Source organism: Gasterosteus aculeatus, chromosome 9 (genome assembly GCF_964276395.1).
Source record: "Gasterosteus aculeatus chromosome 9, fGasAcu3.hap1.1, whole genome shotgun sequence".
Classification (NCBI taxonomy): Eukaryota; Metazoa; Chordata; class Actinopteri; order Perciformes; family Gasterosteidae; genus Gasterosteus; species Gasterosteus aculeatus.
The window spans coordinates 1,892,961-1,906,750 of NC_135696.1; the positions used below are offsets into that span (position 1 = coordinate 1,892,961).

The 13,790-nt window shown below is 46.3% G+C and overlaps 1 protein-coding gene across 2 annotated transcripts; it reads left to right on the plus strand.

Moving 5' to 3' along the window:
- Positions 1-2,563: 2,563 nt before the first annotated feature.
- wdr19 (WD repeat domain 19) lies at positions 2,564-13,570 on the plus strand. 2 transcript variants are annotated; one of them, XM_040187273.2, is made up of 36 exons: positions 2,564-2,729; positions 3,699-3,790; positions 3,883-3,948; positions 4,040-4,165; positions 4,293-4,408; positions 4,512-4,627; positions 4,821-4,901; positions 5,037-5,149; positions 5,247-5,420; positions 5,507-5,577; positions 5,663-5,835; positions 6,096-6,216; positions 6,311-6,417; positions 6,541-6,657; positions 6,767-6,922; positions 7,040-7,187; positions 7,352-7,565; positions 7,852-8,011; positions 8,097-8,207; positions 8,545-8,654; positions 8,734-8,791; positions 9,079-9,219; positions 9,320-9,402; positions 9,481-9,564; positions 9,652-9,798; positions 10,059-10,183; positions 10,285-10,394; positions 10,523-10,591; positions 10,707-10,784; positions 11,664-11,760; positions 11,860-11,984; positions 12,055-12,136; positions 12,214-12,364; positions 12,478-12,601; positions 12,700-12,776; positions 13,267-13,570. In XM_040187273.2, the coding sequence occupies exons 1-36, from the start codon at positions 2,724-2,726 to the stop codon at positions 13,379-13,381; spliced, it is 4,044 nt and encodes a 1,347-aa protein (XP_040043207.2). In that variant the 5' UTR covers positions 2,564-2,723; the 3' UTR covers positions 13,382-13,570. The 2 variants fall into 2 exon arrangements, with proteins under 2 accessions (XP_040043207.2, XP_040043208.2); XM_040187274.2 differs by having other exon boundaries at positions 2,589-2,729; positions 4,242-4,408.
- The last annotated feature ends 220 nt before the right edge of the window (positions 13,571-13,790 follow it).

Consider the following 13,790-nt stretch of genomic DNA (forward strand, 5'->3'; position numbering starts at 1 on the left):
CACTGGTTATTTTCCTTCCACCTTGTAAAACTAATTCTTTACAATACTAAATTAAATTGTATTTATGGTTACATTTATGCCATTATGACATCACAGCGGCACCAATAATGGCCCGGGCAGTTCAGAGGTTGTCGTCATAGTAATGCAGGCCTTTCTGCCAGCAGGTTCACATGAATCCTCGTTACCCTTCGTAGTCTTCAGATGTGCAGCCTGAGCAGGAGACGTGGCAGCAGGTGGAACCGCTGGCACGGGGACGTCAGTGTGTACCGGGGAGAGGAGCGCTCACGACTTACAGCGAGACACCAGCTGGTAGCAAACCGATTCACTCTGTTATTTATTGCAGAGGAAGCTTATAATGACAACGTCTCCCGCTGGCAACTGAGAAATGGCGCTTGTGACCTTCTCTTTCGGCTTTAAGAGCACCGTGCTCCATTTAGCCTGACAGGCAGGAGAAGAAGACAGAAAGTGCCACTGTCTCACTACAGAAGGCGTGACCTCCAGACGGTTCAGACGTGCAGCTGCACATCTGTCAGTGCTGTACCCAGGTGTAGACATCTGCATTTACAGGGCTGCTGAATTACCTCCCCTGGGCCCTGGAATGTTTTCTAGCAAGTAGGGCATCATGCAATATACACGGTGATACATATTCTACATTGGAAAGGCAGCACACTGTACTCCGTCATGACTCCTGCACTGGAAGGGCATTCTAGAGGGCGATCCATCTAGTTTTATCAGCCGTAGAGGAACCAAGAGGGCCCTCCTGCTGTGATCTGGTCCAGCTCGGTGGCGCCAAGCTGCCCCATTTTTCTCTTTGTTACTGTTCTTTAGTCGTAGTATTATCATTATTTAGCGTTGAACAGTGGCGGCTGGCCAATAGAGGGCAATGGGGCGTCGCCCCACCTGCAGCGACCCTCCTTGGGCCAAAAAAAGGAAAAGAAAAAGGAAAAATTGTTTTATTATAAAAATTGTCAATATTTGTGTTTTCGAAATATGGAATGTACCCAGTAGTATTTGTAAAATATATGCTTTGCCTGCACATCACTGCCTGTCGTACGCACATTCTGTCTTCATGCTTGTTTTAGCATTTCAAAAATGATTTTTATCTTTGCTTTTTTCATTGGATTGCATAATACTTCAAAGACTAACACTGTAGATTGTAAGAGCAATGGGTTGCTCTACCCACTCGGGTTTTATTATCTCGCTGGCAGAAAACATTTCAAAACTTTCATTTTTCATCTTTTTTTCCCCTCTCATCTCTCTGCTCTAATTTTAATTTTACTTGAAAATCATTGAGCGGCTCCTTCAGTGCATCTTAATGAGATCTTAGTCAGCAGGGGGCTTTTTGCCGGAGCACAATGTGTGAATATTTGTGTCACACTGCTGGCATTTTTTTTCCAGCTCCCAGATTTGCAAAGCCAAATGAAGCTGCCAGCCTTCCATCAACATATGGAGAAGTACAGAAGTTGCTGTGTCACCAGAGTGTTTTCCCCTGTCTTCCATCAATAATTGAACAGCAGGAGGAGGAGGAGCAGCTGACCTTGATGTATTTCAGATGAACAGAAGGAGAGTACAGTAGGCCAGCTCAGTATGCAGTGGGAGAAGCTGACGGTGGAGTATCTTCAGTTTCACAGAGCAACACTGATGGATACAAGACAACAGGAAAGGAGATATGGGACTGAGCAGATGTTAGATACACACACAGTGGAACGAAGACGCCCTGAAGTTGGTGCAGGCTGCTATCTATTGGATCCGGAGTGGGACCACACCGTGTGAGGGTCACAGGATTCACTGACAGTAAAACTGCTGTGATGTTTCTGTGCTGCTCAGCAGTGCTGGAAGAAGCGCTTGGGTCTTACGTTTAAAACTACAGTTCAGTGAAAAGGTATCAGCATCAAAATATTCACTGTGCAGAACGGCCGTTTCAGAACGGCATAATTTGGCATCATTTTTTAATTATGACCAAGTTCACGACCACATTGTGAATCTGTCACTGCAGTTTTCATTCAACACAGAATTAAACTTTTTCGTCACCAGTGAAAGATGAACATAGACATGAATTTTAAACTAAATTGCTTTTAGTTGGTGCAGGAAATACCAGCAGAAACGCTTTGTTTTAGATTTAAACATTTCCCCCACTGGGTGATTTTACATATTTGCTTTGTATCCTTAGTTCCCATCCTTACAGACTGCTGGATGTTTACAAGTTTATCACAACAATGCACCAGATGGGATCATATATTCAGTAAGGGGACTAACGCTGCTTACAAAGCTGCTTTGAAAGAAGAAAATATCAGTTCTATTGTTTTGCCATGTTAGACTCCATAAAACATCTAATAAATGTATATATTGTTATTAACAATCTGCTCCGTTTATTGTAGTTGTTCACTGACAATGTACAACTAAGAAATAAAGGCAGTGAGACTTGTAATTAAAAGTTTTGGGCCACATACTAAATTAATATCGGGTAGAATGATGTAAAATAAGATCACTACAGTAACAAACGAGAAAATAATGTGTACTAATTTGACGTTTGGGGATGAACTGTCCCTTTAACGCCATGTGACCAATGATACGGCATCTCATTGGCTGGTGCCTGTTGCTATGACATCGCTGTCGCTTCAGACGCTTCAGAGTGAAGCGCAGTTGGTCTCAAGTTTTACGTCGGAGACGTTTTGAACAGAAAATATCGATTGAAAGTTCAAATGATTTAAACCGCCGTCCCGATGAAGGTTGGTAGCAGCACATTCATTTAAAAAGCCAACATTACTTCTGGTTTAGAGGCTTCCGTGTTAAGATGTAACGTTAATAACGTTATAGGACGGGCTGCAGCCATCCAGCTAACTTACGTTACGTTAACCAAGCTAACGTCAAATAACTTTAGTTAGTTAACGTTACAGTAATAGCTACTTGCTAATGGTGGCGTTACTGAGGCAAGTCCTGGAAACAAGCTAATGCAGTGCTATCATATTGCATCGGGCGTTGTTAGCTAAGCAGCTAACGTATAATCAGCTGCGGTGTTAGCTAAAGTGCTAACAGCAACTAACGGTTTGCCTTTCTAAGTTACGTGTAACTTGTTAGCACGCAGTTCCTCCAATTGGCAGGATAAGCTGTTCAATAAGAGGATATGGTGTTTGAGACAAGACAAGAGGTGCTTTTGTCTCTCCGTGTTGAAAATGGCCTGGATCGAAATACATTTTAGTGGACCCCTGTGGTGATAAAATATTCTATTGTAAGAGGTGATGCTGTTACTGTCAGCAAATTGCTTTCTGCATCACTGTAGATATGTTTTTGGTCATACTTTGAACAGAAACTGTTCAAAACAAAAGCTTCGCCAGACTGTTGAAGGAGAGATCTGGTACTAACCTGTGACATCGCTACTATCCTACGCTCCTCTTGACTCCGTTAGATACAGTCTTTTCTCGGATATTTCCTTAAATCTCCTCATCATTCAATGCTATCAGTTTTGAAATGCAGGCTTTTTGTTCATTATTTTCAGTCTCCAAGCCCAAACCCATATTACTAAAGAAATGTTACGTGAGTCATTATCACAGAGAGAGAAAAAACACTGCTGTCACTGGCTAAGTAGCGCTTCTCATGACTACCAATCTCTATTATTATTGTGTGATATGAATATTGTGTTTGAAACATCTTTTTTTTTTCCAAATATAACTTACTTAAAAGTCTCTTTGTGTCCACAGAGTGTTTTCATCCTTGCAGACAAAGCCTGGGCGGGTTCTAGTCTACTGTATAAGTGGCAGAAAACCCTTGGTAATTATATCGCTGTTGCAGGGTGAGTAGAAATCTAAGAAAACTCTAATGATCTACATCTCTTTTTACAATATTTAATTCAGTAACTAAGATTGTGCATTTCTAATCATACAGACAGGACAGCTCGGTGAAAATATTTGATCGACATGGACACAAGTGGTCTGAGCTCAGTCTTCCGGGGTAAGGGTGAGAACTCAAAGGGTTTTTTGACATATTTTGTTTGGAAATATTTGACTTTTCCCTTTCTCCTCTTATTGCCCCCTCTGCATAGGCGCTGTGTTGGGATGGACTGGGATAAAGATGGGGACATTTTGGCAGTGATAGCTGCAAAATCCAGTTCCATCTACCTCTGGGATGCCAGCGTCAATAAAACGTCCCAGATAGAGAGCGGCATGAGGTATGACTAGCATGCATCGGAGTTGGCCTTGCTTTGATCCTCTGGATATCTGACGTCAATGCATCTGTACTTCCAGACAATAATGAAAGAAGAAAAAAATAATGGAATCACTCTTAACACTCAACAGAGATCAGATGTCCTTCATCTTGTGGTCGAAGACGGGCCCTTTGTTAGCTGTTGGGACAGTCAAAGGAAATCTGTTGATATACAATCAGCAGACCTCACGCAAGATCCCTGTACTGGGTAATACACGCAACTCAACACACAGACAGTCGGTTATGGTTTAGTGAGTTTTTAGCCACTTGTGTTGTATAATGACTATCTGCACCTTTCTCCCACCACACAGGTAAACACACCAAGAAGATCACTTGTGGCTGCTGGAGTGTTCAGAATCTACTGGCCCTGGGAAGTGATGACAACACGCTGAGCATCAGCAATCATGAGGGGGACACCATCAGACAGGTAGTAAATAAGAATGCAGGCTGCTCCTATCAAGAGAAACTAATACCAAAGTACAAAAGAAATCACGCAGTGGTCTCGCTGTGATAGAGAAGACATTTGTAGCTTTCCATCACCGACTAGAGGAAGTGCAGTAAGAAAGACAAAAAGAGATAGAAAGAAGGATGTTGTTTATAGTTCTCGTTTTGTTTTGCAGACAACACTTCGCGGGGAGCCTGCTGATATCACCTTTTCAGAGAGAAAGACTAATGAAAGGTCCGGCCAAGGAGAGAACACTGTAAGCTTGCATTCATTTTAGAGTCTTGAGTTGTGAAGTGTCCCACGCCGTTCATCTCAGAAACTTTCATTGTGAAGAACTGTCTAATGACTTCGTGGCACATGTTTCCCGTCTTGCATTTTTTCAATCCTTCAGGTGAGTTTGTCTGTGGGAAATAAGAACTTGATGCTCTTCAGTACCAACGACCTAGAAAACCGGATCGAGTTGACCTTCCAGCGCCACTATGGACAGATCGTGTCCTATCGCTGGTAGTGCACGTGATCACACAATAACGAGGCGCCGTACCAAGTCATGGCAGTGATGATGTCTTACTGTTGGTTCTCCTCCTCTGCATGTCTCTTCGAGGTACGGTGATGGGTATATCCTGATCGGCTTCTCCCACGGGTACTTTGTGGTTATTTCCACTCACATCAAGGAGATTGGCGAGGAGCTCCATCAGGCCCGCAACCATAAAGACAGCCTCAACAGTGTGGCCATCTCCACGGCCGTGAACAAAGCGGCCTCCTGCGGGGACAACAGGTGTGAAAAGAACGGCACGTCACAGCCAATCCTCTTTCCTTAGTTCACTTCTAAAAGAGAAAAAAAAAACCTGTTCCTTCTTGCAGCATAAAGATCCACGAGTTGTCCGAGCTCAAAGATATCAGCAATGTGATCCAGCTGGACGATGAGACTAAAGGTGAGGCCGGTCCTCCGTCTCAGCCTGCTATCAAATGCACCATCCACTCCGTCCCCTTCATCCGCCCCTCCCGCTGCCCCTCCAGGTCTGGACCAGCTGAACTGGACGGACGACGGCCAGCTGTTGGCCGTCTCCACACAGAGCGGGACGCTGCATGTCTTCTTGACCAAGCTGCCCATCCTGGGTGGCAGCTTTGGTACCCGGCTGGCCTACCTGACCTCTCTGCTGGAGGTCACCGTGTCCAACCAGGTCGAGGGGGTGAGGCCACGCACGTACGCACACATACACACGCCATTAAGAATGATTACATTTTGATTGAGCACTATTATTTTAGACGGCCCAGCTTCTCATATATATATATATATATATATATATTTAGCAATATCAAGTTTTCTCCTTCAGTGAGATTATTTCACACATGGATGAAGTGAATTTAAAGCTTCAGAACCATTCAGTTTATTCGTTGTTCTAAAGTCGACCCCCTCGACTCCTCTTTGATGCACTTTTATGTCTTTCAGGAGAGTCCCGTGGTCATACAGGTGGAAGTAGAGCCTACTTTCATTGCGATGGGACCGTTCCACGTGGCTGTGGGGATGAACAACAGGGCTTGGTTCTATGCCCTGTTGGACGGAGAACCTGGTGTGTATGTGTGTGTTAACCATGAATACCATGACTCATGTTGTGCGTTAATATTTGTCTGTTCATGTACGATATCGCTCTGTGTATCGCTCAGGTTTTAATAAGCTCAAAGATATCGAGTACTTGGGGACCATCGCCAGTATGTCCCTAAACGCCGACTACGCAGCAGCGCTGTTTGAGGGGAAAGTGCAGCTGCACATGGTGAGTCGGTGCTTTCTGTCTCTTCATTTATTGCTGGATTATTGAGCGGACTCACTTTATATACTGTTTTCCTTTTTTAAATGTCACCACACTGACGGCCTGTGTGTGTGTGTGTGTGTGCAGATCGAAGGCAAAGACCAGGATGAGAAGAAGCAGATGAAGCTGTTTCCAGAGGATGAGCAAAAAGGTCGGATCATTTGCCACGCGCTCACCGCCGACTTCCTCTACTACGGCACTGACGTAAGGCACGAGGAGCCTATCTACCTCCATCAGGCTGCTCTTCTAGCAACCGTTGGAAGCCTTTCTCCACTTGTTCTCGCTCCATCGCCTCCCCCTCTCTGTCTCGCAGGCGGGTGACGTGGTGTGCGTCTTGGTGGAGGACTGGGAGACGGTGAGCAGCTACAGCCACGCCGTCGGCGTGAGGAAGGTGTTCCCGGACCTCAACGGCACGCGGCTGGTCTTCATCGACGACAAGAGCGGCGGCTTCCTGCTCTCCCCCACAAATGTCCGTGCATGCAGATCGACCAGAGATTACTAAGTGCTGTAGAAGGGAAATTCCTTCACTTAACAGATTCGGATTAACAAATGTTTGTGTGTCTGTGTGTGTGCGGGTCTTATCCAGGCTTCAGATTCTTGCATTGAGCTCCCCAACTTCTCTCCCACCATCACGGGGGTCCTGTGGGACAACTGGCATGCTGACCGTGGAGTGTTTGTAGCTTATGATGATGACAAGGTCTACACCTACGCCCTGCACAAAACTACCATATATGGTACGGCGATGCCACATCACACACACACACATACACACACACACACATACCTCACTGTCCTATTCAGAAGGACTTAATCAGCATACATTTGAATATGTATGCCAATAAGATAATAGCAGGGCCATTTTTTCAAGCTCTGCTTCTCTTTCATTCACACTGCCCAGGCCCCCGGGTGGTGTTTGTGGGGAGCACGGCGCTCCTCTTCTCCCAGAAGCCTTTGCTCTTGCACAACGGAGAGCTGACATGTCAGACGGCAAGCGGCAAGACCAGCGAGGTGCCTCTGAGCACGCACTCCTTCCTCAAGAAGCCAAGCGGCACTCAGAAGGGGCCACAGCCGGAGCTGAGCACGCAGCTCGCCCAGGCGCTGATGCTCAAGAGGTCAGCCATGTTGGACGTACTGATGGGCAGAGAGAGACATCCATGTTGGATGTTTGGCGACGGGTAGAATTCTTCCAGCATCTTATTTAGGATGTGGAAAATGTACAGAAGAGAAGTCATGCGTTGGTTTCCTCTGGACGTATTTCGCAAAATTAAATAAAAAGTGAAACCGAACTATCAGTTTTGAAAAAACACACAGGACGTTCCTTTTTTTAAGTGAGTTCGTACAAAAGCCCATTTTGGAGAGGTGTGTAATGTGTGCGCGTGTGTCTGTATTCCTGTCCAGGTTCCATGAAGCGCGTGCTCTGTGTAAGTCTGCAGGTACTAAGACAGACTGGGCAGAGGTGGGCAAAGCCTGTCTGGTGCACATGGAGGTCGAACTGGCCATCCAGGCCTTCCGCATGAGCAGCAATGTTGCCATGGTGCTGTCACTGCAGGGCATCCAGGTACAGGCCCCACACCATCCACGGCGCATGTGTCCCACCCCGCCGATAACAATCGCTTCAGCCTCTCTTGTCTTTTTCTGTCCAGGGTATCGAGGACATGAACCTACGGGCAGGGCACCTGGCCATGTTTCTAGGGGACCACAACCTGGCCCAGGACCTCTACCTGTCTTCAGGCTGCCCAATCGCTGCCCTGGAGGTGAAACACATAAATGCAGATTAATGCTTCTTTTCGCATTCAACAATACTGTGATTGACTATATGGAAAAAGCCCTGATTTTATATTACATATACATATATATATATTATAAGATGTCTTAAAAGAAATTATTATAGACTCATAAAAAAGTCAGAGTAAAGAGAGAGAGAGTTCCCTATATTTTGTGTAATCACCAAAACTATTATTATTTCTATTTTTTTTAAATAAAAATGTACCATAGATATTGTGACAATATTGTCATTGTGCATTCTTAAGGATTGCAAAGGTGGACATTGTAACTGCTTAAATTTAGCAGCGCTTTCTGTGTGTGTTTTAGATGAGGAGAGACCTGTTGCAGTGGGACATTGCTCTCATGTTAGCAAAGAGGTTAGCAGAGGACCAAATCCCCTTTATATCGAAGGAATACGCTGCACATCTGGAGTTCATGTAAGTACATGTTTCAGACACCATTCAGTAGACCTGATTCATAGACACTGTATCCCAAACCTCTCTCTCTCTCTCTCAGTGGCGACTATGTGAATGCTCTAGCGCACTATGAAAAAGGCATGATCCAGGATAATGAAGTAAGTGCTGTACGTTTGATCTCCACTGTCCACAATGATGATTTATCTCTGCCTTTGAGGAATAGTTACCTATCATTGTCTCTAATAACCCATGCGGAGACCAGTCCTGCCTTTAATGTCTAATGCGTCCCAGCTAACGAGTCCACACTGTCTCATCTACTGCTGTGGGCTCTGCTCTGTTTGCATGTTAAAATAACACAGGTAGCTCCTGTACTTGTCCTTTTATGAGCTGTGGTTGCAGTGATCATGAGGTTTTTCTCTCCACTGACCTCACCGTGCTGTTCCAGGAGCACAACGAGGCGTGCAAAGCCGGTGTAGCCCGGATGTCCATCCGGATGGGCGACATCAGGAGAGGAGCCGCTCAGGCCATCCAGCACCCGAGCAGGATCCTCAAGAAGGAGTGTGGAGCCATACTGGAGAGCATGAAGGTACATCCCCCCCCTCCCCCCCGTCGACGCTTAGCGGTCCGCTGGCGTGTTGGGCTTTTTAACAGCGTCTCCGCTGGTTTTATTCCTCCCTCTCCTCCAGCAATTCTCTGAAGCCGCTCAGCTCTATGAAAAAGGACAGTATTACGACAAGGCCGCATCAGTCTACATTCGCTGCAAGAACTGGTGAGGAAAAACCGCCACCACAGAGCGACGAGCCCGCTCCTCTCCTCATGTTAACCACTCCACTTCCTGTCACCGTAGGGCAAAGGTCGGGGAGCTGCTCGCACACGTCTCCTCTCCCAAGATCCACCTGCAGTACGCTAAAGCCAAGGAAGCGGACGGCAAGTAAGTCCTTCGTGTGGGCGTCCGTGATTTGGGGGGGGGGACAGCCATTGGAGAACACACGTATGCAAAGTGTGCCGTGTGCACCAGGTATAAAGACGCTGCGCAGGCGTATGAGAGTGCCAAGGACTGGGACAACGTGATCCGCGTGCTGCTGGAGCACCTGAACAGCCCGGAGGAGGCCGTCCGCATCGCCAGGGAGACGCAGAGCATCGACGGCGCAAAGATGGTTGCCAGGTAGGACCGGCGGGAACACAGCAGCCCAAACGTATTTAATATACAAATCCATCAAACAGAGATAAGATGCAAATACCGTGTGAAGACCTGGAACATCCAGATGTTGGCAGTGTTTATCTTCATCCTCGTTTCACATTGCTGTTGCCAAATCCTTTTCTGACTTGACTTTTTGTTTCATCTCCATTTCTGTCCCTCGGCTCCCTTTCCCCCCCACCTGTGTAATGGACCTTGGACATACTGTATGCTGGTGTGTGCCTCAGGTTCTTCCTGGGCTTGAATGACTACAGCTCAGCCATCCACTTCCTGGTTCTGTCCCAGTGCAACGACGAAGCTTTCCAACTGGCACAGCAGCACGGGCAGATGGAGGTCTACGCGGACATCATTGGTCAGTAACTCGCGGTTTGAAACAAACACTATGAAGGGGTCCTCCTCTAGTTTTCTAGAACTGCGGTGCCAGTGAAGCGCGCTGTGCTGTGTGTTCATCAGGTCCTGAGGCCACGCAGGAGGACTACCAGAGCATTGCTCTCTACTTTGAGGGAGAAAAGAAGCACCTGCAGGCGGGGAAGTTCTTCCAGAAGTGTGGGCAGTACAGTAGAGTAAGGATGCTCCTTTATGACTCATTCTTTTGCTTTAATTTATGGGTTATTTCTTCCTTGTTAATTGATGAGTTTCAAGCTGTTGACCTGCACTTTGAAGCGATGTGTCTTCCGCCGTTGTCTCTCAGGCCCTGAAGCACTTCCTGAAGTGTCCCAACACTGAAGTCAACCTGGCTGTTGAGATGGCCATAGAGACGGTGAGAGCCCAGTATCACGCTGAATGTCCCAGTGCACATAGAGAAGGATGTGAGCAGTCAGTGGAGTGGTTTGGATGTGTGTGTGTGTGTGTGTGTGTGTGTGTGTGTATCTCAGGTGGGTCAAGCCAGGGACGGTTCTCTCACCAATCAGCTGATCGACTACCTGATGGGAGAGAGCGACGGTATGCCAAAGGTAATCACTCCACCTCCCTCCGGGCTTCTTGAAATATACTTGGCTTTTAATGCCATTTTAATCACATGCAAATATTGTGTTTTCCTGCATACTTGTCTGTCTGAGAGAGTTAGTGGATTCATATGATTCATTTATTTGCACACTGTAGAATCAGGTTAGGAATATTTTTTTCTTACATCCTTTAGATTTGTGTTGCAACACAGCCGTCGGTGTTGCTATGGGGACGTGTGTGTAAATCTATGAGATACTGCCTTGTGAGCCGAGCGACCATTTGACGTTGCTAGACAACTGAAGTGCAAAGAGAGTAGAGGTATATTAGTTTTGAACTTTTTCAAACCCTTTTGTGGGGAAAAGATCGACCCACGGCCACAGTTTGCCTCCGGTACGTCTCTCAGAATGTGTTTCATCAGTCGGCTGCTGACTTTGAGCAGCAGAATGCTCGACGAACAATTATATGAGAGAGAAAAGTCAAAATGATGAGATAAAAAGTCATGAGAAAATAAAGTTGAATTTATCGCGTCATGTTTTTTGGGGCTGGAAATGAGCTTCCATAGAGTCCCAATATTCACGCGAGGGCTTTTGTCTTCCAACCTCTTTCTTTTGTTTCCTTAGAAATTTGTTCTATGTCTTCGGAGAAATAGACATTTTCTTAGTTGGAGACGAGAATCTGCTTGTTATTATTCCGAGGCTTGTTAAAATATCATATTCCACTTTTATTTCCTTCGATTTCAAAGACCAAACTGCAGTTTCCCGTTAAACCTCACACATATTATGCACAGAATGCAGAGCAGGCTGACTGGAAGCTGCGTTCCTCCCTGTGACGGTGTGTGAGCCCAACCCTGAGGGACACGTTAGATGAACTCTGTCTCCTCTTCCTAGGACGCCAAGTACCTGTTCCGTCTCTACATGGCTCTGGAGCTGTACAGGGAGGCGGCTCGCACCGCCATCATCATCGCCAGAGAAGAGCAGTGTGCAGGTTCAAACGTCTCCACGCAGACGCGATGTCCCAGCGGCACAGTGCCAGAGCTCATCTTAATCCCATATTGCATTTTGTGTTTTGTGCTTTTCCTCCCAGGAAACTACCGGAACGCCCACGATGTGCTGTTCAGCATGTACACTGAGCTGCAGGCCCAGAAGATTAAAATCCCCGCTGAGATGGCCACCAACCTGATGATCCTCCACTCGTACCTGCTGGTCAAGGTCAGGACTCTCCCTGCTACCGCTCAATGTGTGTGTGTGTGTGTCTGACTTTGTACATGATGTCATGCAGGTCCACGTAAAGAGGGGCGACCACCTTAAAGGGGCACGCATGCTCATTCGCGTCAGCAACAACATCAGCAGGTTTCCAGCTCGTGAGTCCACAGGGAACGTCTCTCTGTCCCACCCTCGGCTCGATCCAGTCTCACCCGTCCGCGTGTGCTTTCTGCAGACGTTATTCCTATTCTGACGTCGGCGGTCATCGAGTGTCACCGCGCCGGACTGAAGAACTCGGCCTTCGGCTTCGCCGCCCTGCTGATGAGGCCAGAGTACCGAAACCAGATCGACCCAAAGTACAGAAAGAAGATCGAGGCCATGGTTCGGTGAGGCCCGAGAACGTCCCCGCTGTTCTTTGTCGAGTGTGGATCTGTATACAGGTGAACATGTGTTTCACCTCATCCCCTCTGACCCGCTCGGCACCACACCAACGCCGCAGACGCCCGGACACATCGGAGCTGGAGGATGAGACTACTCCGTGTCCCTTCTGCGGCTTCCAGCTGCCACAGAACGAACTGCTGTGCATCTCCTGCAAGAACAACGTGCCCTACTGCATCTCCACGGTACGAGCGCGCCCTCGCCCGCCCACGTCTTCGAGCGCTCGCTGGACTAAATAGTTGCCTTACTTGTCATGGGCCCTCCTCTCTGCTTATTCGCTCAGGGTCGTCACATGCTGAAAGAAGACTGGTGCGTGTGTCCTCATTGTGAATTCCCTGCGCTCTACTCTCAGTTCATTCTGTAAGTCATACATTTTTATCCTTTTTAAGTTGTTTTTCTCAAATCCGTTGAGTGAGCAGCAGTTTGCTGGTTCACAGTACTGGCACCACTTTTATCCTTAATTCAATCAGGATTATAAGAAAGAAGTGAGCCATTACGTCCTTGGGACAACATTCTAACTAATTTATACATAAAATGTTATCCGGAGCGGGCTCCCGTTACGCCTGCTGACAACAATCTGATGGTTAATTATTCACTGATTTAATATTTCACTGATTTAATATCCGATAACTCTTTTAGAGATTTCTTCACTTTAAAGTAACGGTTTGATATTTTATGCAACCCGCTCATCTGCTTTTTTCCCTCTGGAGTTAAATGAGATGATCAAAAACCAGGAGTTCCTCGCGGGTGTAAGAAGTCAATGAGTGGTATTGATATTCTCCTCTCACTTCATCCAGAGAGCGAGCAGGTGAGGTACTTCTGATCCAAACTGAGCTGTTCATGTGTCCAGGTTGCTGGAGACGGAGGCGGTGTGTCCGATGTGCTCTGAGACTTTGAGTGTTGAACAGATAAAGAAGATTCCGGATTGTTCCAGATACCTGCAGACTGACCAACTGGAGGAATAAGGAAAAAAACCAAAGCATGTGTATAGATCTATAGGTGTAGTTGTTGAAATATGTTAAATATGTGTTTGCTGGCTTAGTTACAGCTTTTAGTTTTAGTTGTATGATGGGATATCAGGGCAGTGACTGAATAACAAAGACGCTTGAGATGTCTACTGTATACGCGAAGGTCAATAAATCAAAACAAAGAAACTGATGTTCTTTTAGCTTGTTTTTGGAATAACACCAGCAGGGAGGCTGGAAATGTCAATTCGGTACCTTAAAAAAAAAGCTCAAACGCATTGTATATTTTGGAAAACAGTTCAAATGAAGTGAAAAATATCTTGGACAAATCATGGTATCGTATTGAGAAACTATTACGATTTACTATTTAAAACATTTTCAGTAAAAGGTTATATAATCTAGTTAAAAC